This window comes from Pleurodeles waltl, chromosome 8, assembly GCF_031143425.1.
Source record: "Pleurodeles waltl isolate 20211129_DDA chromosome 8, aPleWal1.hap1.20221129, whole genome shotgun sequence".
Classification (NCBI taxonomy): domain Eukaryota; kingdom Metazoa; phylum Chordata; class Amphibia; order Caudata; family Salamandridae; genus Pleurodeles; species Pleurodeles waltl.
The window spans coordinates 49080207-49102660 of NC_090447.1; the positions used below are offsets into that span (position 1 = coordinate 49080207).

A 22454-nucleotide genomic window follows, 5' to 3' on the forward strand; every position below is an offset into this window, starting at 1 on the left:
GTTTTTCTAATGCACCTTTTCATAAGCTGAAAGGCGTACTTAGTTCTGACATGTACATTTTTCACATTCAACGATTTTGTGTGGATTCTAAAAAGATGTTGCCAGGCATATCTGGATGTTGCGGGCTGTGATATCAGTGTTTGCAATCGCAACTCACGTGTTAGTGCCATTTCACTCCACTGGGGGAGGTAGGAGTAAAGACGCACTGTGCACACCAGTAGCTACAATGATGGATTCTCACTTTTTGCAACAGCATTGCTTTAATGTGAACTATGTTCCTTCCTGCATACTCCATTCACAACCATCTGAGCCACTACAAGCAGTTATTATTGGAAAGGTGACAGGTGGACAGTGTTGGTCCTTGCACATTGAATGATAGTGAAGAAGTCTGGGCGTGATCTGAATGCGTATTTGTGGTTTCTGTATTTTGAGCAATCCAACAAGGGATGCACGTCAACACAGAGCCACAATAGATGCATATCTGACCTACACAAATGATGTCACTAAAGAAAGGGCTCACACGCTTGTGTTTTAGCTTCCGAAGCTCCAAAGCAGCCCACGCCGTAGACTACAGCTTTGATGACCTTTGCCAGAATCCCAGTGTCCTCAGCCACATCTCTTCAGGAAAACAATTTAAATTCAAAACCTTCTCTTTACCTAATTGACTAAAGCATCTTTTCACTGATCCAGGTTTGGAATGTCTAAAAAGTGCACTGAAGGCCATTACAGTAGGCTCCTGCAAAAGCTTCCATAAAAAGCGTAACAAGAAAACACATCTCACCTCCACAGTGCCCATGCAAATTTGATAAGTCGACTGGCATGATCAAGTAAAACCTAACACACAAAACGCTTCCTAAACCAAACTCGGAGGTGCCAGTTCAAAAATATTAACTTTATGCAGAAATGCTCCACCGAACTTTCATTCACTTTGGCAAATATCAAACCATATGATTCCCAGAACATCTCCTTCAACCCATGTTTTCAATCTCCACGATGGTTGGCAGAACACTCTAAATGCTCTTTGACCCTTCAGGTCCACATTCTTTTGCCCCACTGGAAGAGCAATGCTGCTCTTGCAAGGTTTCATGGATACTAACTAGTACCTTGCAGGTTGGAAATGAAGGAACCCTTTTGGCTCCTGAAGTACTCCAGAGAGCTATAGTGACGTGCAATGAAGGCTGGTTTATAATGTTGAGCGTACAGTTACATGCAGACGAATAAAGATGTGTAATACCAAGCTCCATGTGTGGCATAGTTATTGTCGGGTACCCAGGTTGTGGAGGATTCTACACTAACTATGCTTCAAGTGTTTATTACTAGTTTGCAAAAAGGACTCCTGAAGAGGATCCCCACTGAAATATATTCTAATGAATTCCAAATTGTGAGGGTCACTAAACATAGCGCATGTAAAGGGTGATATCAGATTTTAGTCCTGATGTAAATTATTTGTTGGGGGTATTTTCAGAATTCTGGTGAGTTTTCAGGTGATTTTACCCTCTGAAAATTGGCGATCCTCTGCTGGGATTTGATGAGCCATGTCTGGGAGAAAACAGTTTTCTCATGATTTTCTCGTAGAAGTTATGGAGGTGCTTCAGAGGCTAAAACGTTAGCACATTGTGCTCTATGCTGCCACATTTAATTGGGAAGATATGAACAATGACCACAACAATATCGTTGTGTTTTACATAAAAAACAATGAACATGGAAAACATAATTACAGCTCACAATATTTCTGAATATAATTGCTCATCTATTCCAGCTTGTGGCTGCCCTTCATTTCATTAGTTTGTAACTACTCCAGATGTTGATGTGTGCTATATTGTCTTCTAGAACGGGGAGCTGTGATGCATTTTGCTTTCTATAATGGGAAATGTGGGCAGGTTCTTGCAGACTACCATACACAGTCAGTTCTTGAGTGTGTTGCTACACACTTGATACTGTGCTAGCACTTTTTACAGTATCTGCCAGCATATACAGTTTCACTTATGATTGCAATTAATACAATTGGAAAAGTATGCCCTATGTTACCACTATGACACAACTTTGGTAGAGGCTACACCCACCCCCCGCTCTTCCTTCTCCACACCCTCTGTGAATTCCTCCTTCAGTCCAGGTAGAATATCTGATCCCACTCTCATCCATTCACAAGATTGACCATACCAGCAACCCAAACATTACCAAGAGAGCGGATTCGGTCTGAACACAGTAGAATTTTTCACACTATAAACAGTAAATACACAGCCGGCAATACAAAATACAAAAAATACAGTGTACAAGGGCCACAGTATCAACTGAGGAACAGTCACACCGCAAATAATATCAGCATTTAAATGTCACAAGAATTAGTAGCTGGAGTCTCAACATGGCAGACAGATAAGCATCAATGTTGGAGAAAATGATTGACAGAAAACCCTTAACTTGAGAGGGGAAAATGTTGTTTCCTGGTTGAATGTCCACGACATTTAGCATTTAGAATATGTGGATGACTATATGGTCATAGCAGTCACTGAGGTGAGGACGACAAGACAGCCTTCTTAACCACTGGCCAAGCAGAATTCACATTGCTGTGACCTTTTCATTATGGAATCTTCAAAGCCCATGTGTTTTTCCCAGGAAACTGTGGTTTCAATTCACAGACATGACTGACAAGCACAGTACAGTGTACATCTATACAAGCACATGAAATTAATCACCAAAACGCGACCTGCAGTGCAACGCCTTCTGGGTGCTGTTGGTTTAGAGCTGATCAATCTGTTTTCATGCATCTCTGTCAGTAGCAATTGAGGCTTGGTCCAGCACATATCACAGCTTATCACTACTTGCTCCTACCCACCACAATCTCTAACAAAAATGGCAATCTCTGTATTTGTTATTGGTGTTACCAATGTCAAAAGGTTTGCCTAAAGTCACAAGCAATTCGGGATTTAGAACCAGCTGATCAATTTTGGATATGTCTATACTTATCCAAATGAATCCATTAATAAATACCAATATATTAAACATGTATGTACATTAAGAAAGACAAATGCTCCAGTGATGCAGGCAAATTCATTGGACTGTTTTTAGGAGGCAGCAGGTGTTTCTTCAAATTTTCAAGTCTTCAGGAATTGTAATTTAGTATTACGTAAAAGTCTTCTCGTACAATATATTAAAGGCAGTAAATGTCCTTAAATCCTCAAGTGTGATGTCAGTATGCAAGAGGTTGGCATATAATCAATGGAATATTTACCTTGAGAAATAACCAATGTGTCTAGAAGAGTAGGCAGCTTAACCTGAAGACGTAGTGCATTGGTGACTTGCCAGAGTAAAGTTGATGACTCTCTCAGCCTGGGTGGTCAGGTAGAACAGTGCAGCCTTAATTGTCCAAGGTGGATCGTTACATCTTTCTAGAATTTAGAGTTATTCTCATGGAACAAAGTTTTACACTTCTGTAGTCCTTTGAAAAATACTGATGGGAAGTATTTTCTAGGTAAATTGTTCAGCACCTTACGGTTTGTTTTCCTCAGGGTTTCAGGCAAAGTGAGCAGATATAATCTTGGAGGGCTTATATTGGGCAGACATGCGCTATAGTTCATATGTGCTGAACAGCAAGCTACTTCCAGCAGCTGAGGTGACTTGTGATAAGGGATGTTACTGTTATCTGTGCACCTTATGTCTCTGAGCAGACCTTCACAGACAGATGTTATGAAGTTACTGTAAGATAAGAGTTGTCACTGTTGACTTTTCCCATAGACTATCACTGGTATTCTACATCTTTGAAATTGAGGTGCCCCTGCTACCCAATGAGGGATGTACAAATGGTTTCTACCACTAAAACAAGATACATTTATAGACAATTCCTTAAAATAGTGTGAAAGTTCAAATTACAAAAATATCTAAAACAGGACATCCACCATGACTCGTAGACCAGTGTTTGGACAAGAATGATTACAAAAGTGTAAATAAATGTGATAAAGCAAAATAGGAAGAGATGATCACATTAACATCATAGTTAAACCATGCAGGAGAAGATCTTTTACCAGCAGAGACAGAGCGCTGCGTGATTGCAGAAAATGAGAGAATTCTCACTTCCTGTTTGTGCGGTACAGTTAACGTAGGCAGTGGTTGACGAAAGCTGAGGTATGAAACTATATTTATAGGGGGCCTTGTTCACTGTTTTTCCAGTCAACTGCATGGAAAACAAGAAGAGCTTTCATTGTCAACTTGGTTTTTCTCCTAATCACCTCTGTACATATTGCAGCTCCCCACATGGTTGCACTTGCCTGAACCAAACAATGTTCTGGAACCAGAGAAGGACCTGCCCATGTAGCCTTTATGCAGACTGTCCCTTTCATTGCTTGGTTGTCTTCTCATCCAGACCTTTGAAGCAATATTGGTGCAAACTTCCAATAACCAGCAAAAAGGCTGTAAAAGCAATATATTCTAAAATTAAGGAAAGCCGTTCAGAAGATCAAAAAAACACTGGGTGCTCTCACTTATGTGAGCTTTACAGTGAATCAAATTTCCTAGATCTTTAAGGCTTTAAGGTTTCTTAGGTTAGGTGAAGATTGAGAAATCAGCATTTCCCTTAAAAGAAGTAAATGAGTCAATAAAATAAACTAAAGCAATATTCCATTGAAAAGCCTCAACAAAACCTGTTCTGATCTTTCGATGTCCTTAAGGTGCTTTGTCCCCACACATCTTCTTGATTGAACTTCCCTGGTCCCACAGATGGACGGGCAGTGGTCAGGCTGGTCCCAGGCTACTGACTGTGGTGTAGCTGAACTTAGATAGAGAGGCGCCTGTGACAGCTACATCTTCCTCTGGGTCACGAAAACGCCGGCAAGGTTTAACACAGTTGGCAAAAGTGCCAAAAAAGGCCTTGCGAAAACGCTTATTCATGAAACAGTATATAAGTGGGTTGACACAGGCTGAAGTGTAGGAGAGGAGGTGAATGAAAGAGATGGGTGCCCCGGTGAGGGCCTTGAATGCAGACGGCTCATCAAAGGCCTTCCAGGTGTTGGCCACGAAGACAGGCATCCAGCAGATGAAAAACATGGCGACGATGACAATGAGCATGCGTATCACCCGCTTCTTGGCAATAAGCTTGGCCTCTGAGTTGTTAATGCGTGCACGGTCAAGCTGTGAAGTAGCACTCGGAGTCAAGGTGGACATTTCCATTGTGTTGCGGCGCTTGGTGATTTGGATGTAGCAACCGTCGCCTTCATCGCAAGGCATGGGAGTCGTAGTGGTCAATCCATTTTTATGAGCTACAACAAGAAGGAAAAACAAGCAATCACAATCTATGATCATAACTAACTATATAACTATTGCCTAATGCTTTTGGGTGGGTGCTGAAATCAAAGGATGGATTTCATGATGTATATCACCTTTTCTTTCCACATGCTCCTACCTTTTGTTTAGATATTAAATATACATGTAGGCTCTTACGGTTTATTAAATGATTTTTTCTTTTTGGTGTTTGCCTTTTTCTAAAGTAAAGTTTTTGATTCCTCCATCATCTTACATTGTCTCCTCACCGACTTGTGTTAGATGCTGTCAGGCAGTATGACAAGGCTGTTAACAGATGCTGCTAGTAAGAAATCAGACTATTATTGTATAAGTATGTAGATTTATATAGAGTGAACCTACCCATAAAGCAATGGAGCAGTGTTTATTAGAAGAGGGATACAGTGCAAAATAACTGGAAGGGCTAAAAATCAAGGTGAGGATATCTTCATTCAGCTGTGCATTTGACAAATCATACTGCTGTAGAAGTTTTCCACAGTTCAACTACAATGTGCATTAATATTAGTTCTAGATTTCAATTCACAAGTGCATTAATATAGAGCTATTGCAATTAAAAAGAAATAATTATGATGTGCTTTATTTTGTTTTTCTGTTTTAGATTAAACTAGACCTCAGATAGGCCTCGACACTGTCTTTGTTAAAATGGCTACGGTATCATATTTTTCAGTCTGTGTTTATATTTCTCGCTTGACACCACAAGCAGCAAGATGTGCACTACTTATTTTGTAAGCTATATTGTTCTTGAAGCACTCACTGGAGGAAGACTTGCCACTTTCAAAGGCTATCCCTGCTAGCACACTGTATTGCTTTCATTCACAATTGTTTTACATTGTTTATGTAATTACTTTGTTCTGACAGCTCCAGATGACATTGTCAGAATAGACGGATCAATATTCATGTAGTGGGTTAGTTCTAAGATGGTAGAGTTATGTGATGTTTTAAAAATAAGAAATACCATTTGCTGTAATAATGCACACACAATGGTGACTTAGCAGTTTCCGTGATTTCCTATGCTGAAAATACTATCTAAACCCTTAAATGTGGGATGCTCCAGGTATTTTGGGTCGCTACAGGAGATGCTGCCTGATTTTCTTATGATTTGCTGCACTTTTGAGACTTAGTACATATTTACCAGATTTTTGTTTACTGTTGCATTTTTTCTGTAACTGACCGCCTTTGTGCCAGTTGATTTCTATGTTTCTTGAATGATTGCTGCTGCATTTACATTTTCCTATTTTCTGTAGGGCAGTTTTAAATTTTAATAAACCTTCATGTTTTTCTCCACATTTATGACCTCGAACTCCAATTCTGAGTCAGTCATCTCTTATTGACTGTATTTTGAGGATGTTGTTTTGAATCTTGTCTCTAGGGCCACATTACCTCAGTTCTTGAGATTAGCACCTTCCCAACCCCCTACAAAATTTGGGGGTACTACAGTTCTATAGATTATCTAAGCAATAGCACGCCCACACTGATCTTGTGTATAAGGCCGAATGTATGAATGACTAGCTGGTCCTTATTTCGCCGATTCCAGAACATTTAGCTATGGGCATTCTAAAACTCAGTATGGTCTCTGTGGCTCTTACGACAGTTGGATAGTGTTAGACGTGGCATCTTTGGCGTGGTCTCCCCTGTCTTTTTTGCCTCTGCTTCCAATGTTTTGGCTGTGTGCTGGACTCTGGTTTTGCTGTTTTTGGTACTCTGGGCACTTTACCACTGCTAAGCAGTGCTAAAGTGTAAGTGATCCCTGTGTAAGTTGTATGTGTAACTGGCTTTTACTTGATTGGCATATTTGATTTACTAGTAAGTCCCCAGTAAAGTGCACTAGAAGTGCCCAGGGCCTGTAAATCAAATGCTACTAGTGGGCCTGCAGCACTGGTTGTGCCACCCACATGAGTAGCCCTGTAAACATGGCTCAGACCTGCCACTGCAGTGTCTGTGTGTGCAGTTTTTAAACTGCCAATTCGAACTGGCAAGGTTACCCACCAGGCCCAAACCTTCCCTTTTTATACATGTAAGGCACCCTTATGTTAGGCCCTTTGTAGCACCATGGGAAGGGTATGTTAAAGGTGGTACACGCACTAATGTGTTTTATATGTCTAGTTGGGCTGTTTGTGAATCTCCACTAGACTGGGACTCAAAGGGAGCTGGGGTGTAGCCTGCATATCCTGATGAACCATCTGGGCTAGAGTGGAGGGAGGAGTGGTCACTTACACCTGAATAGGCTGTGCCTGCCCTCACACAATACAGTCTCCAACCCCCTGGTGTGAGTCTGGAGCCAGGCCTGAGCAAGGCAGGATCTTGTCAACAACAGAGACTTTCCTTTGAAGTTTGCCTACTTCAAAGGCAGAAAGGGGTACAAGCAGTGGACCCCAAACCCCATATTTTCAGATTACTTCTGGACTCAAGAGGAACCTCTGGAAAGGAGAAGAGCTGGAAGAGCAGTACTGCCCATTTTCCTGGGACTGCTTTGCTGAGTTGGCTACAGTTGCTGCTTCTGCCTGAAAGAGGACAAAGACTGGATGTTGTGGTATATTCCTGCTTGTGAAGACTCTCTAAGGGCTTGGACTGAGTTTGCCTCCTATTTTGAAGTCTCGGGCCATCAAAGACTTCCTCTGCCAGCACAAGTACTCTCTGCTGAGCCAAGTGGTGCCCTATCCAGTCCCTTAAAAGTTGAAGCTGGTAGAACAAGGACTGAATTCCACCCACAGGAAGCCATGCAGGGAAAATGTTGATGCACCACCTGCAACATGGCTGTAAAAACAAATCGTCACCCACCACGTGGCTGAAATTGACACACCTCCTGCATCGTGGCTGGCGAAGCGACGTAACACCTGCTTGCAGCTGCTGAAAATGACGTAAACCCTTCACAGCTCAGTTTTTCCATCACTGTGCGGCCGGATTTCACGTGAATAATGGCTGGGTGTCAAAGTCATTGTGAACCTGCCCGGATCCGAGGTGCCCCATTCGAATATCGAAGCATCGCTCTCTTGCAGGAGAGAAAAACGATGCATAGCCTACCCGACTGTAGAAGAAACAATGCACGGCATCACCTACGATTAAGGAATTGGCGCATCGCTGACATTTCCGACACACGTGCTCCCATGTGGCTTTATTTTTGATGCAAACCAGGTAATTTGTTTCCATTGTTTTCCATGGAGGAAGACTCTTTTTATTGTAAAAATTCATATCTTGACTTGTGTATTTTGGATTTTTGTTGTTTTAGTCTTGTTTGAGTTAGATAAGTATTGTGTATTTTTCTAAACGGGTGTGGTGTCCATTTTGTAGTGTTTTCACTGTATTACTGTGTGTGTTAGTACAAATACTTTACAATTTGCCTTTGAGATAAGCCTGACTGCTTGTGCCAAGCTTCCAAGGGGGTTATCTAAGTCAATCGATCAGGGATTTGGTGAGCGCGGCTATTCACCCGTGAGGGTCCCAAGGTGCTGGGGGAGAGAGAAGGGGGTGTATCTTCATTGCTCTGACTAGAGTGAGGGTCCCTGCTTGGACAAAGTGCAAACTGACTGCCAATCAGAGACCCTATTTCTAACAGATAGCATGGTAGTCAAAGGAACATCAAAAGTAATACCATTGTACACACCTCCCTCCCCACTCCTATGTTGTGCTTTATTTACTCTTTAGAAATGGCCAGCCATACCAGAAAGGCCTGTTCCACATCCTGTAATGCTTGCCATTCAACTCCAGTATTCATCCTCCCTCAGTCTACTCTACGGTCCATGCCTGTCCACTGCTTCTGTCCTGTTCCCTTTCACAGTTCCTTCCACCCTCTTCAGTGTCCTACTTTCCATCAGTACTACTATCTTGTTCAAATCCTCTGTCCACTGCCACTGTGCCCTCTCAGTTGATCCAGGAAGGATGACCCTGTTGGGTTCATCAAAGTTAAGATGCCAATATAAGTACTGCTTGAATTGCATTCTGTCACAAACATGATGAATAACCAGTGGAAATGATGGGTGGGGGCTGCCAAACCTACTCTGGTAAGAATCCGTAGCTAAGTCCAAGATGGATAAATCAAAAGTTGCAAAACTTGAACAATAGCCATTTGAGGCAGTAGTCCATTTACTTGAAATTCTACCAAAATGTGGAGATTTCTGCATTGACCTGCAAAACTTTTGTGACCCAAATATCAACAACAGCAAAAGTGGTTACAGTAACAGGTTTACTATTTGTAACTTTGTTTTTAATGCTGATCCTCTGCCGGGACTTGATAAACCATGTTTGGGAGAAACTGTTTTCTCTTGTGATTTTCTCATGGAGGTTATGGAAGGTGCTTCAGAAGCTAAAATGAGAGCATGTTTTCTATACGTTCACACTATCTTCCTTAGCCAGGTGAGAATAAAGTCTGATATTCTGAGTAAAACGTACTTCCACCAGCAGCCTGCCGTTTGATTCCCAGTGTTTTACTGCAGCCTCCGTCAGTGCTCTGATGAGCAACTCAAGTGCTAACATTCTTTATTTATGTCAAAACCTGAAGCCGAATTGATAGAATTACAGCTACAGAGTCCAAATAATTTTTTACAGAGGAGACTGCAGTAAAGTAACAAATGAGGGGTTTCCTTTTGCCATATAGATTATGGTCAATGCTCCAATGAAGACACATTTTCTGTGGGTTCTTAAATACCTTCCTCAACCATGTCAGTAAAGCATTCTGACATGCAGACTGAAACATCAGCACCAGTCTTTCGGTAAACTGCCTAGTGATCAACTGTAGTTTTATTACAGAGTTCTAATGAGCAACTAGAGCACTAACATTCTGTATTCATGGCACTAGTGGGGCATACTTGAGCGCCATCTTGATGGAGTCAAAACTGTAAAATTAAAAGCATTTCTTACAGAAGGGACTAAAGTAAACACTGAAAATGAGGGGGTTCTGTTTGTCTTAGAAATTATGGTTGGTGCTCTAGAAAGCTAAAATGGGGACACTTTTTTCATGAGTTCTCAAATATCTTCCTCAAGCATTTCCGGAAAATATTCTGCTCTACAGAGTGAAACATGTACTTCCAACACCAGCGCAGTAAGTCAGTTAAATCCCTAGTAATCAACTGTAGCATCACCACTGAGTTCTAATAAGCAACTAGAGTGCTATGAATTTGTATTCAAGACAAAAGTGAAACACTCTGGAATGTCATTTTGTTGGAAAAAGAGATGTTGAATTTAAAGCATTTCCTGAGGAGCAGATTAAACTAATTGAGATGTTAACGCAGGCATTAAACCAGCAAATTAAAAAAGTGAGGCGAGGTTTGGCTATTTAGTAACTTGAGCAATGTCATGAATTATGTAATGTGTGATGTTATAAGCAGTACATGATGAGGGTGCAATTTATAAATTGATTTGTCACCATTTGACATTGCTCAAATTAACCTATGACTGGCATATTTCTCTTGTTTGTGGGTTTTGTAACCCTAATGTGTGTCTCATTCCAACACCTAATTATAATGTTTCTTTAAACATTGTTTTTTTTTAAAATAAAAAAAGCATCTGAAGTTCACCAAAAACAGTTAGAGTGCAGTTAAGATTACTAAACAGAATCCTAAAAAAACACTAATATTTGCCAGATAGGTTTCAGTAAACTAACCATAACGTGTGTTGTTGTAATGCATTGCATATGACTACACGTTACATCACTTACGACATGTTAAAGGGCATCTGATGACATCTTAAATGACCCCACAAATGGCATTACTGTTGCCATCATCAATGATTCTGCTGTTGGCATTAGTTTGATTTTTGTAAAGATGTGAATGACAAATTTAAATGTTTATATTACATTTATTATGAGTAAAACTATTTTTATAATATGTTGTTTTGCATCCTTTTCGTAACAGTATAATTTCGAAGTAATGAATGGATTTTTATTTGTAAACTGTTATTTTGCAACATAATGGTGAGACTTCTCCAGTGATACTAGAATATGTGTAAAATAGTTACATAGTTGTATGTTAAACTTTCTCTTTTTATATACTAGAATGGGAATATGGGGTTCTGAAGCTACTTTTCTGATTACTTATGTATAAGTTACTTGGTGATAGTGATTGATTTTATATATGTGTTCTTGCTTCCAGTAGTTTAATTCACTGTATTTTTGGGGGTATTTATCGGTGAATGTGTGGCTGTACAATTGTAGTGCAATGTCTATACTTCTTTTGATTGTTTCTAAATTATGGTGTATGATGTAGTATGGATGCTGAATGTTTCTTACAGCAGTTGAGTGGTATACTCTGATGTTTGTTTAATGTTGTGATGGTGCATGTGTGCTACTGAGATAGTGTGTGCCCCTATTTATGTTGTTGTACTTAGTTGTGAACTCTCTCAGTTTTGCTGAGGCGTTTTAAAGTAAATGTCACTTCTCATAAGATTGTAGGGGGTTAATGTGCAAAGATGAGTTATGCTTTTATAGCTGTGGGTACAGCATTATTACATGGTGTATTCATAGACAAATGAAGAGAATTAACAGTTCTGTATCTAGTGTATTATTATTTATAAGAGTAGTTTAAGTGAGATGATTGGTAAGAATCATCTACTTAAAAGTTATCATACGGCGAAATAAGCAAAGTATTGGTACCATTGGGTGATGCCACCAATGATATCATTTACCGTCATAAATGATGTAATGTGTGATGATATAAGTAGTGCATGAGGAGGACACCAGCTATGGTTAGTTTACTGAACCATAAATGATGAATATCATTTTTTTAGGTTTCTCTTGTAATCATACCTGCACTTCCAACAGGTTTCTTTCTTAACTATATACACTAAGATTCATGTTATACTTTTAGTTGATATATTAGTCACAGTGTTTTGGGGGCCAGTATTTTTGTCCTTGAGATCCTGGCATACAAGCAGATGTATTGGTGTGAGAACACAATATTGGACACAGTGGTCAAATGCAGAACCGAAATCAGGGGTACACAGGATATGTTTTAGTAACAAAAACCGCTGTTCATGATGAAAACCCTAAATGAGGTACCACAAGAAATTAGTACAGGATCTGATATACAACGAATGAGAACACAAGCTTGGGAACTCGTGCAAGGTTTCCGGAAAACAGAAGCTATACAGAGGTACAAGCAAATATTGGGAATCGTGGTGGATGGGGCTGTTGAAAATCTCATCAATGCAGGAAACAAGGCATCTTGGTAGAGACAAGCCAGGAAACCAAGATCTATGGGCTCACCCAGTTCCGTGGGCAAAAAAGGAGGTAATACCTGCTTTTAAATGAACGCACTAAGGTGAAATGCATGTTTTTTATGATCCTCAGTTTTTGCAAAAGTTTAATTTATCCACATATTCTTTAAGGCAAGTTATTGCAGATAGTCAGGGCAATTGTGAAGGGGCTGGCAATACCCCGCAACAATTCCTAGATATATCCAACTGAGATATGAGCAGATACAGGGTGTCTATGGCAATATGTTACTTCAGTAACTTAGCATGCATTGTACTCTATAGGTATTCAGTACCTATAGGTATTATTTGGGGTTGTCTCTACATCTTTTATAGTTTTCTATATTCTATACCTATATGTATTCTATACGTGTTATTCAGGGTTGTTTTTGCATCCCTTTTTGTATTCTATTTTATATCTATAGGTATTCTATGTGTGTTACTCAGGGTGGTTTCTACATCACTCTTTCGCTTGCAAGGCTCAACCATGTTCGTCTCCTTGTGTTAAAACAAGAAAGCAAAATATTACATGGCACTTAACTTTTGTATAGTAATCATTCACGCATTGGCACGTTTCCTTGTGACATTACAAATTGTGAAATGAATTGAATCTATACCTTTGTCCTAAGACCTAATGAATATATTTGGGGCAAGGCTACAGATTTACGCTAGTGAAATGCCACGCTAGTGATATGCCACGCTAGTGATATGCCACGCTAGTGATATGCCGTACGATTCTTGGAAAAGAGTTCTTCATTTAGCGTGTATGCATGTGTGTGTATAGAAAGTAGGACTATTAGAGTACTCTTTTGCATACTTTTACATGCCTTTGTGAATTGGCCCTCAAATATCCCACTCAATATTAGTAACATTCTAAAAAGGGCCCAGTTCTTCCAATCTGCTCTACCTGAATAGTTCAATTTAATATTTCTGTATTTCCAAATTCAAATGTAAAATAATACTACAGAAGTGCTTTTTCACTTTCTCTTCCTTGTAAATCAGACTCAGTGTGATTCAAATAATTCAGGCCATTTGAGAAACACATCAAAGTGATACAAGTGGGTCCGCGCTGGGAGGGGTGGGGAGCAGTGCAGTGTGTAATTTTTAAAAGCCTATGTGGGAAGGCACATAGGGGCACATTTATACTTGTTTTGCGCCGAATTTGTGTCATTTTATTAACGCAAATTTGGTGCAAAACTAACTCCATATTTATACTTTGGCGCTGGAGCCGTCTAGCACCAAAGTTATGTAGTTAAAGTCATTTTTTGGACGTGGAAACCTGCCTTGTGTCAATGAAATGCAAGGTAGGTGTTCCTGTGCAAAAAATGACTCTATAGCCTTAGCTCCATATTTATCCCCCTGTGCTAAAATCACACGGGGAGGAGGGGTCAAATAATGATGAAAAGCTTGCTTTGCATCATTATGTAACGCCTGGTCAGGGCAGGCGTTAGGGGACCTGTGGGCCTATTCCCATGGTGGAACACCATGGAATAGGCCTACAGGTGCCCTCCCCAGGGACACCCACACCAGAGGGACAGCGAAGGATGGGGGACCCCATCCCAGATAAGTACAGGTAAGTATTTTATTTTTTAAAGTGTCATTGGAGGTCCAGAAATGGGCCTACCTACATGGCACTGGGTGCAATGGCCATGCCCAGGGGACACTTGTCCCCTGTGCTGGCCATTAGGGTGGTGGGCATGACTCCTGTCTTTTCTAAGACAGGGATCATGTGGTATGGATGGTTTTGCGTCAGAAAATGACGCTAGGCTGGTTAGTCATTTTTGTTTACTCTAACCTGCCTACCGTAATCTTTTGGTGCAAAAACCCCTTCTCCCATACCTCCACCCCCACCTGGCTAATGTCTTTTTTTTTAACGCTAGCCCACCCTTTGTGCCGGCTTGCACCATTCCATAAATATGGTGCCCGGCTGACGCTCAGGAGTGGTGCAAGGCGGTGCAAAATTTTTTGATGCAAAACTGCGTTAGTGCAGTTTTGCACCAAAAAGTATAAATATGCCCCAATGTTTTGCTCAGAAGTCCTCTGCCGGCACTATCAAAGGTTGAGGTGCTGAATACCGAGGCTACGTAGTCTTAATTCCACTTCATGCCTCTTGCATCCACCCCCTGGCACTCCATGTCCCATTAGCTCACGCATACAGGTACTTTTTTAGCCCTGCTTCCTCCCTTTGTCACTGTCTTTCCTTCTTTCTCTGTCTTTCCACTTTTATATTTTTCTCTATTTTGCTCTGTTTCAAAGAACGTGCCTGTCCCCAAAAACGAGTGCCAGGTGGCTCTCACCTGGCACCACCCGCTGAAAGTCAGCAGTGGTGGACGGAAGAAGATCCAGGACTTTGTTGCAACAAAACCCAGAAAATGTAAGACAGAAAGAGGGCGAAGAGTCGGGCGGAAACACGATCGAACAATAACAGGAAGTGATAACCGCAAACAATTGATTCCTAGTAGTCAATTCACCATATTTGGGTTCCTCCAAATTAGAAATTCTTGTTTTCAATTAGGGGGTTGAGTTTTGTTCCGGCAATACAAATTAGATTTGTTGTAATTCAAGAATACAATTCTATTGAAATTGAAGAAACATTTTGCTGCTCAACAGAAGTGGGCGTGCCTTATGAAGAAAACGTGAACTCTAAAACTAGGGGTTTGGTAGAGAGATAAAACTAAACTCAGCTGCGCATTTTGGGTCAGATGTATCAAAGGATTTTACCCATTCTGTGTCTACCGGAAAAAGCTTTAGTACATATGGCCCTTTGATTCAAATTTGGACTATAGTGTGCTTCAATATTCTGGACTATATTGTGCCTCCATTTTTTTGCATAATTTGTAGCAATGTTTGCACCCAAAATGATGTAATTGAAGCATTGTATACAAAAATGATATGGTTTTTCATTTTATAGACATGAAAGACGTTTTAGTATATCTGTTTAGAACCATGGATTTTGGCTGTGCATCGAGCACTTGGGCTATGAACAACTAATGTCTTTTTTTTTTTTTTTGTTACACGTGTTCGAGTGACTTACTGAGATGCGGCACCGAGCTCAGAATTTATTGTGTTCTGCACACATCGGCACATGGTGCATTTTCCCCCCAATTTGGAGTAGGGCTGGTGTTGACAAGCCACTTAACAGTCGAGTCAGGTTTTCAGAATGACCAATAAACATGCAAATAATGCCCAGAGAAATTCACAATATATGACATTTCCTGATACGTTTTGACTGTGGAGATCTTAAAAGCCTGCCTGGACTTTTCTATGATGTTGGTCAACTGGTCCAGTTCTATATGTGAATGTTGGAGAGAGACAAATGCCCTAGTCCCTGCATCCTGTGCCCATTGCCCAGTGATCTCACACCGCTAGCATCTCTGCTATAGTGATAAAATATTGACCTTTGGCCTCTTTCTTCATGTCCATCTCAAACTGGATCCCTCGGTAGAGCTCACGGGAGATGAGTCCATAGGCAATGATCATCACGACTCCAGGAATGAAGAAGAGGATGGTGAGAAGGAACACGTACCTGTGAGCAGAGAGACAAACAAGAGTGACTCGGTGAGCACCACAGACAAAAAAAGTGAGAGGATCCATTGACACAACCAAGTATCTCAATGGGAAGTTCTAAGTAGGGCGCACACCACTGACACAGCTCAATCAATGAGAAACAGAAATACAAATAGAACAAATGATCACTGGATTACTTCTGATTTTCATTTTACAAAAATGTTTTAACTTGTTTTCTGCCCTTCTTTTATACAGGGAGTGCAGAATTATTAGGCAAGTTGTATTTTTGAGGATTAATTATATTATTGAACAACAACCATGTTCTCAATGAACCCAAAAAACTCATAAATATCTAAGCTGAATATTTTTGGAAGTAGTTTTTAGTTTGTTTTTAGTTTTAGCTATGTTAGGGGGATATCTGTGTGTGCAGGTGACTATTACTGTGCATAATTATTAGGCAACTTAACAAAAAACAAATATATACCCATTTCAATTATTTATTATTACCAGTGAAACCAATATAACATCTCAACATTCACAAATATACATTTCTGACATTCAAAAACAAAACAAAAACAAATCAGTGACCAATATAGCCACCTTTCTTTGCAAGGACACTCAAAAGCCTGCCATCCATGGATTCTGTCAGTGTTTTGATCTGTTCACCATCAACATTGCATGCAGCAGCAACCACAGCCTCCCAGACACTGTTCAGAGAGGTGTACTGTTTTCCCTCCTTGTAAATCTCACATTTGATGATGGACCACAGGTTCTCAATGGGGTTCAGATCAGGTGAACAAGGAGGCCATGTCATTAGATTTCCTTCTTTTATACCCTTTCTTGCCAGCCACGCTGTGGAGTACTTGGACGCGTGTGATGGAGCATTGTCCTGCATGAAAATCATGTTTTTCTTGAAGGATGCAGACTTCTTCCTGTACCACTGCTTGAAGAAGGTGTCTTCCAGGAACTGGCAGTAGGACTGGGAGTTGAGCTTGACTCCATCCTCAACCCGAAAAGGCCCCACAAGCTCATCTTTGATGATACCAGCCCAAACCAGTACTCCACCTCCACCTTGCTGGCATCTGAGTCGGACTGGAGCTCTCTGCCCTTTACCAATCCAGCCACGGGCCCATCCATCTGGCCCATCAAGACTCACTCTCATTTCAACAGTCCATAAAACCTTAGAAAAATCAGTCTTGAGATATTTCTTGGCCCAGTCTTGATGTTTCAGCTTGTGTGTCTTGTTCAGTGGTGGTCGTCTTTCAGCCTTTCTTACCTTGGCCATGTCTCTGAGTATTGCACACCTTGTGCTTTTGGGCACTCCAGTGATGTTGCAGCTCTGAAATATGGCCAAACTGGTGGCAAGTGGCATCGTGGCAGCTGCACGCTTGACTTTTCTCAGTTCATGGGCAGTTATTTTGCGCCTTGGTTTTTCCACACGCTTCTTGCGACCCTGTTGACTATTTTGAATGAAACGCTTGATTGTTCGATGATCACGCTTCAGAAGCTTTGCAATTTTAAGAGTGCTGCATCCCTCTGCAAGATATCTCTCTATTTTTGACTTTTCTGAGCCTGTCAAGTCCTTCTTTTGACCCATTTTGCCAAAGGAAAGGAAGTTGCCTAATAATTATGCTCACCTGATATAGGGTGTTGATGTCATTAGACCACACCCCTTCTCATTACAGAGATGCACATCACCTAATATGCTTAATTGGTAGTAGGCTTTCGAGCCTATACAGCTTGGAGTAAGACAACATGCATGAAGAGGATGATGTGGTCAAAATACTCATTTGCCTAATAATTCTGCACTCCCTGTATGTTTGAAGAATCAACCTCCATTTAACCTATTTTCACTGTCATTAATTCATAGAAAGGATATAGAAAATGTTTTAGTTAAATGATGGGTGATCTAATTAAGGAGTGCACTTTATCCCACGTATAATAAAAAATACTGGTGCCCCAAATTCTATTTCATGTATGTAATAAATTTCTTCCCTAGAAAACATCCATTACACATATATGTTTAGCATCCGTTTGGATATCTGGTGTTGCACAGAGTGAGCATTCTTATGTTTCGGTTCTCAAAATGGAGTCTTCATCAGGACATAAGGAATAAGAAAGAGGACACACACATGGAGTTTTAATGTTAATGAAGTTTGTCATCTTGTATCGTCACCACACAGGTAGCAAGGTGCAAAAATGCAATGAAAGTGAATGGCTCGTTACTTTTGCCTAACATGATTAGATTGCATTGCAAAATTTGAGCCCAGCTGAGGCATCATGGTTGGTTTCATTACATGAGGTTACATCAAGCATTCAGCCTCCCTCATAAGTCAGATGTCAGTATAAACTGGCAAGCGACATACTTAAAAAAACAGGATGTATGATGGAACAATGTATGCGCCAACCACGCATGCCTGAACAACGTGGTCGGAACAACGACCGCATTGTTTCCACGAATGCCTTTACCACGCATGCCTCTACAACGATTTTTCGTTGTAAAAGCAAGCCTAGTAAAGGCATGTGGAACGGCATGTGTGGTTTTTGCATGCCACCCCCCAACCTGCCCTATAAAAACAACTACCCCAACCCCCCACCCACCGTAAAAACACAACTACCCCAACCCCACCACCCCATAAAATAAAACTACCCTGACCCCCACCCACAAAAAAGTACCCCGACACTCCCCACCCACCCTGAATCCTAACACCTACCCCAACCCTGACCCGCTCTAAAAACAACCAACCTCACCCCCAAAAATAAAACAACGCCACCCCTAAAAACAAAATTACCCAAACCCCCCACCTTGCCCCTAAAAACTTGCCCTAAATACAAAATTACCCTGACCCCCACCCTGCCCCTAAAAACAAAATTACCCCAAGCCCCACCCCACCCTAAAAACTATAGTACCCCGACCCTCCACCCCACCCTAAAAACAAAACTACCCAGACCCCAGCCTCTTAAAAAAAATAACCCAACCACCCCCACACCTAAAAACTACCCCACCCCTAAAAACGACCCCCAATCCAGCATCCTACCCCGACCCCTCCACCCCTTCCCCTAAAAACAAAATTACCCAGAGCCCACACCTCGACCCTAAAAATGGGCCCCCCACCAGCCCTAAATACAAAATTACCCCACCCCTAAATACCTGCCCTAAATATAAAATTACTCTGACTCCCCCCCACTCTGCCCTAGAAACCACATTATTCCGACCATGCCCCTTAAAATAAAATAACCCGACCACTAAAAACTACCCCAATCCTCTCCCAGCCCACTTACCTGACCGCATTCTACCCCAAAACCCACACCACTAGCCCTAAAAACAAAATTACCCTGACCCCCCACGCCCTCCCCTAAAAACCTGACCCCCCCACCCGCCCTAAATACAAAATTACCCAGACTCACTGCCCCTAAATACAAAATTACCCCGCCCCTAAAAACAAAATTACACTGACCCCCAACCACCCCACCCCTAAAAACCTACCACCCACCCGGACTAAATACAAAATTACCCCAACCCCCACCCCCAAAAAGAAAATCACCCTGACCCCGCCCTAAAAACAAAACTACCCTGACCCAACCCTTGCCCCTTAAAAAAGATAATAACCCAACCTCCCCGACCCCTAGAAACTACCCCATTCCTCTCCCAGCCCACTTACCTGACCGCATCCTACCCCAAACCCCTCACCCCTACCCCTAAAAACAAAATTACCCTGACCCCCACACCCTCCCCTAAAAACCCGACCCACCCACCCGCCCTAAATACAAAATTACCCGACTCACCACCCCTGCCCCTAAATACAAAATTACCCGCCCCTAAAAACAAAATTACACTGACCCCCATCCCTAAATACAAAATTACACCAACCCTCCACCCTGCCCCTAAACACCTACCACCCACCGAAACTAAATACAAAATTACCCCAACCCCCACCTCCAAAAAGAAAATCACCCCAACCACCCCACCCCTAAAATCTACCCTCAATCCTCTCCCAGCCCCACTTACCTGACTGCGTCCTACCCCGATCCCTGCTTCTAAAACCCTGAACCTCCCTAAATACAAAATTATCCCAACTCCCCACTCCCTCCGCTAAAAACCCAACCCCCCCACCACACCTTTAAATACAAATTCCCCCACGGCCCCGCCCAATAAAAACAAAATCACACCAACCCCTAAATACAAACTCAAACAGACCCCACCCCTAAATACAAAATACAATGACCCCCCTACCCCAACCCACCCCTAAAAACCCATCCCCACCCACACTAAATACAAAATTATCCCGACCACCAACGCCCACCCCTTAAAAAAAATAACCCAACCACCCCCACACCTAAAAAATACCCCAAAACTTCTCCCAGCCCCACTTACCTGACTGCATCCTACCCCGACTCCCCACCCTGCCCCTAAAAACAAAATTACCCTGCCACCTCCACCCCTGTTCCAAAAAACCTGACCCCACCCACCCACCCTCAATACAAAATTACCCGACCACCCACCTGCCCTAAATACAAAATTACCCCGACCCCCCCATCCCCACCCCTATAAACAAAATTACCCTGCCCCTAAAAACCCACCCTAAGTACAAAATTACCTAAACCCCCTCACCCAGCCCCTAAAAACAACATTACCTCGAGGCCCGAACCCCACCCTAAAAACAAAACTACCCTAAAAACTATCCCCCAGCCCCACTTACCTGACTGCGTCCTCTCCCGGTGCGGAGTGTTGTTCAGCACATGCGTGGTTAAGGCACAGAAAAAGGGAGTTGTTGCTCCGGTACGCGTGGTGATGGCATCGCAGTAAATGCATCTTGTTGCATTTGCTGCGTTGTAAGTGATGTTTCCCCAAGTATTGATCTACATGCTAGCTATCTAACAGGTTTTAAGTAAGCCTAGGAGGAGCAATAACATTTGGTGGGGTCTGTTTTTAGAATTTTGCACAACCACATAGAAAAAATGTAATCATTCTCACTGACCTCCCTGTAGTAGCTGACCAACTGCATATATGGGTCATCTTTCCACACACATCAAAACCTACATACAGCCTATAATCCGTGTTAACTTTCACTGGGGTCACCCCACTTAGCAACCAACCAAGTTCGTGGCCACCCTCAAACCATCAAAGCTTGCAATGCAAGTGACCTGGGTACAGATGTCCCTAATAGAATACCATATCTCCCAGTGAAACATTTAGAGATTGTAAAACATTTATATTGATTGGGAGAACTTATGATCCAATTAAAAGAAAAGGACTGCAGCCGAAATACAGTCAAACATCTCAACTATTCCATGACAACACTGAAAGAAATTAAGAAAGATGGGAAAAGGTTGACAAATTCTTTAATGAGAAAATAAATTCAGCATCATATCAAATCTAGCACCGAAGCATTCGATGAGTACCTCACAGCCACTCAGCACATACCCAAATGGCCAAGTTCCAGTCGTTCACACAGTGTGGATCGCCTACCCAATAGGTAGACTATATAGAGTCTAAATAACCCTGCTGTGCTGTTTATCATTTAAGAGCAAAGTCAGAGGTAGATGCCAGGCATGGCTACAGGGAGAGAAAGTGTGGCAGGCATATTATGGCCCCTACATCTATTGTGCTATGCATTTATATGTGATGTAATCATAGCGCAAGGACAAAGACAGCGCTGGTGACCCCATCACATGTACAACCGCCACATCTCTTGGCCAGGATGCAGTGGCATCTTATCACACTGGAGGAAGAGAATCAAATTCCTTTAATCCTAGTGAGCTCTCACTACTTTTCAACCATTTCACAAAATGTGCTTCAATGTTTCTTCTGGTGACTAAACCGCTCTATATTTGTGCAGTTGCAATGCAAGGCTTCGGTGAGCCACAATCAGCGCTTAATTTGAGCCGGTGGTTTCGTATGCTCGCCACCGGCATATTATTGACAACACCAGCTGTTATGAAAGCCTGCCACATGGTGGCACTGTTTGTCCTGTTTTTTGAGGCGCACCACAACTGTTGTTTAATAATTAAATATACATTAACTTCACAAACACCTGCATCCAAAGCTATAAGAATAGCTTGGGAAGCAAGTATTAGTCATTTTATTTTAATGTATATTTCAAGTCTGAATTGTCACACTTGTATGAGTGTGATGACTAGTAGTGATAAGACTCTCATGGGCAGTGTTAGTGGGTGCAAGCTGCAGTTGCCTCCTAACAAAGGGCCTGGCACTTCTGTTTTTTTAACAAATGAAGCACTGGCCACTCTCTCAGGATGCAGTGACAGGAGCTGGAAATGAAGGCATGGCTGATGCTGCTTCTGCGGGAGAGCTAGTTAGCAGCCCTTTTGGGGAGGGGGTGAGAGGGTGGGGATCCAGGGCACTGATGCAAGTGGAAATCAATGGAGCCTCCTGGCCCAGCCCTGCTTAGCACTCTGCATGCTGCTTGGATGCACAGAGGTAACGAGGTGGGGGCTGGGAAGAGCCCCCTGTTTCC

At 41.9% G+C, this 22454-nt stretch overlaps 1 protein-coding gene across 1 annotated transcript in view; it reads right to left on the minus strand.

Moving 5' to 3' along the window:
- Window positions 1-1600: 1600 nt before the first annotated feature.
- The window catches only part of CCKBR (cholecystokinin B receptor), a 248525-nt gene continuing 227671 nt past the window's right edge, over window positions 1601-22454 (minus strand). Inside the window, exons 4-5 of the mRNA XM_069203672.1 lie at window positions 15870-15997; window positions 1601-5249 (exon numbers count right to left, since the gene is read on the minus strand). Coding sequence (XP_069059773.1) covers window positions 4726-5249; window positions 15870-15997 — 652 coding nt within the window. The 3' untranslated portion in view covers window positions 1601-4725. The remainder of the gene's footprint in view (window positions 5250-15869; window positions 15998-22454) is intronic.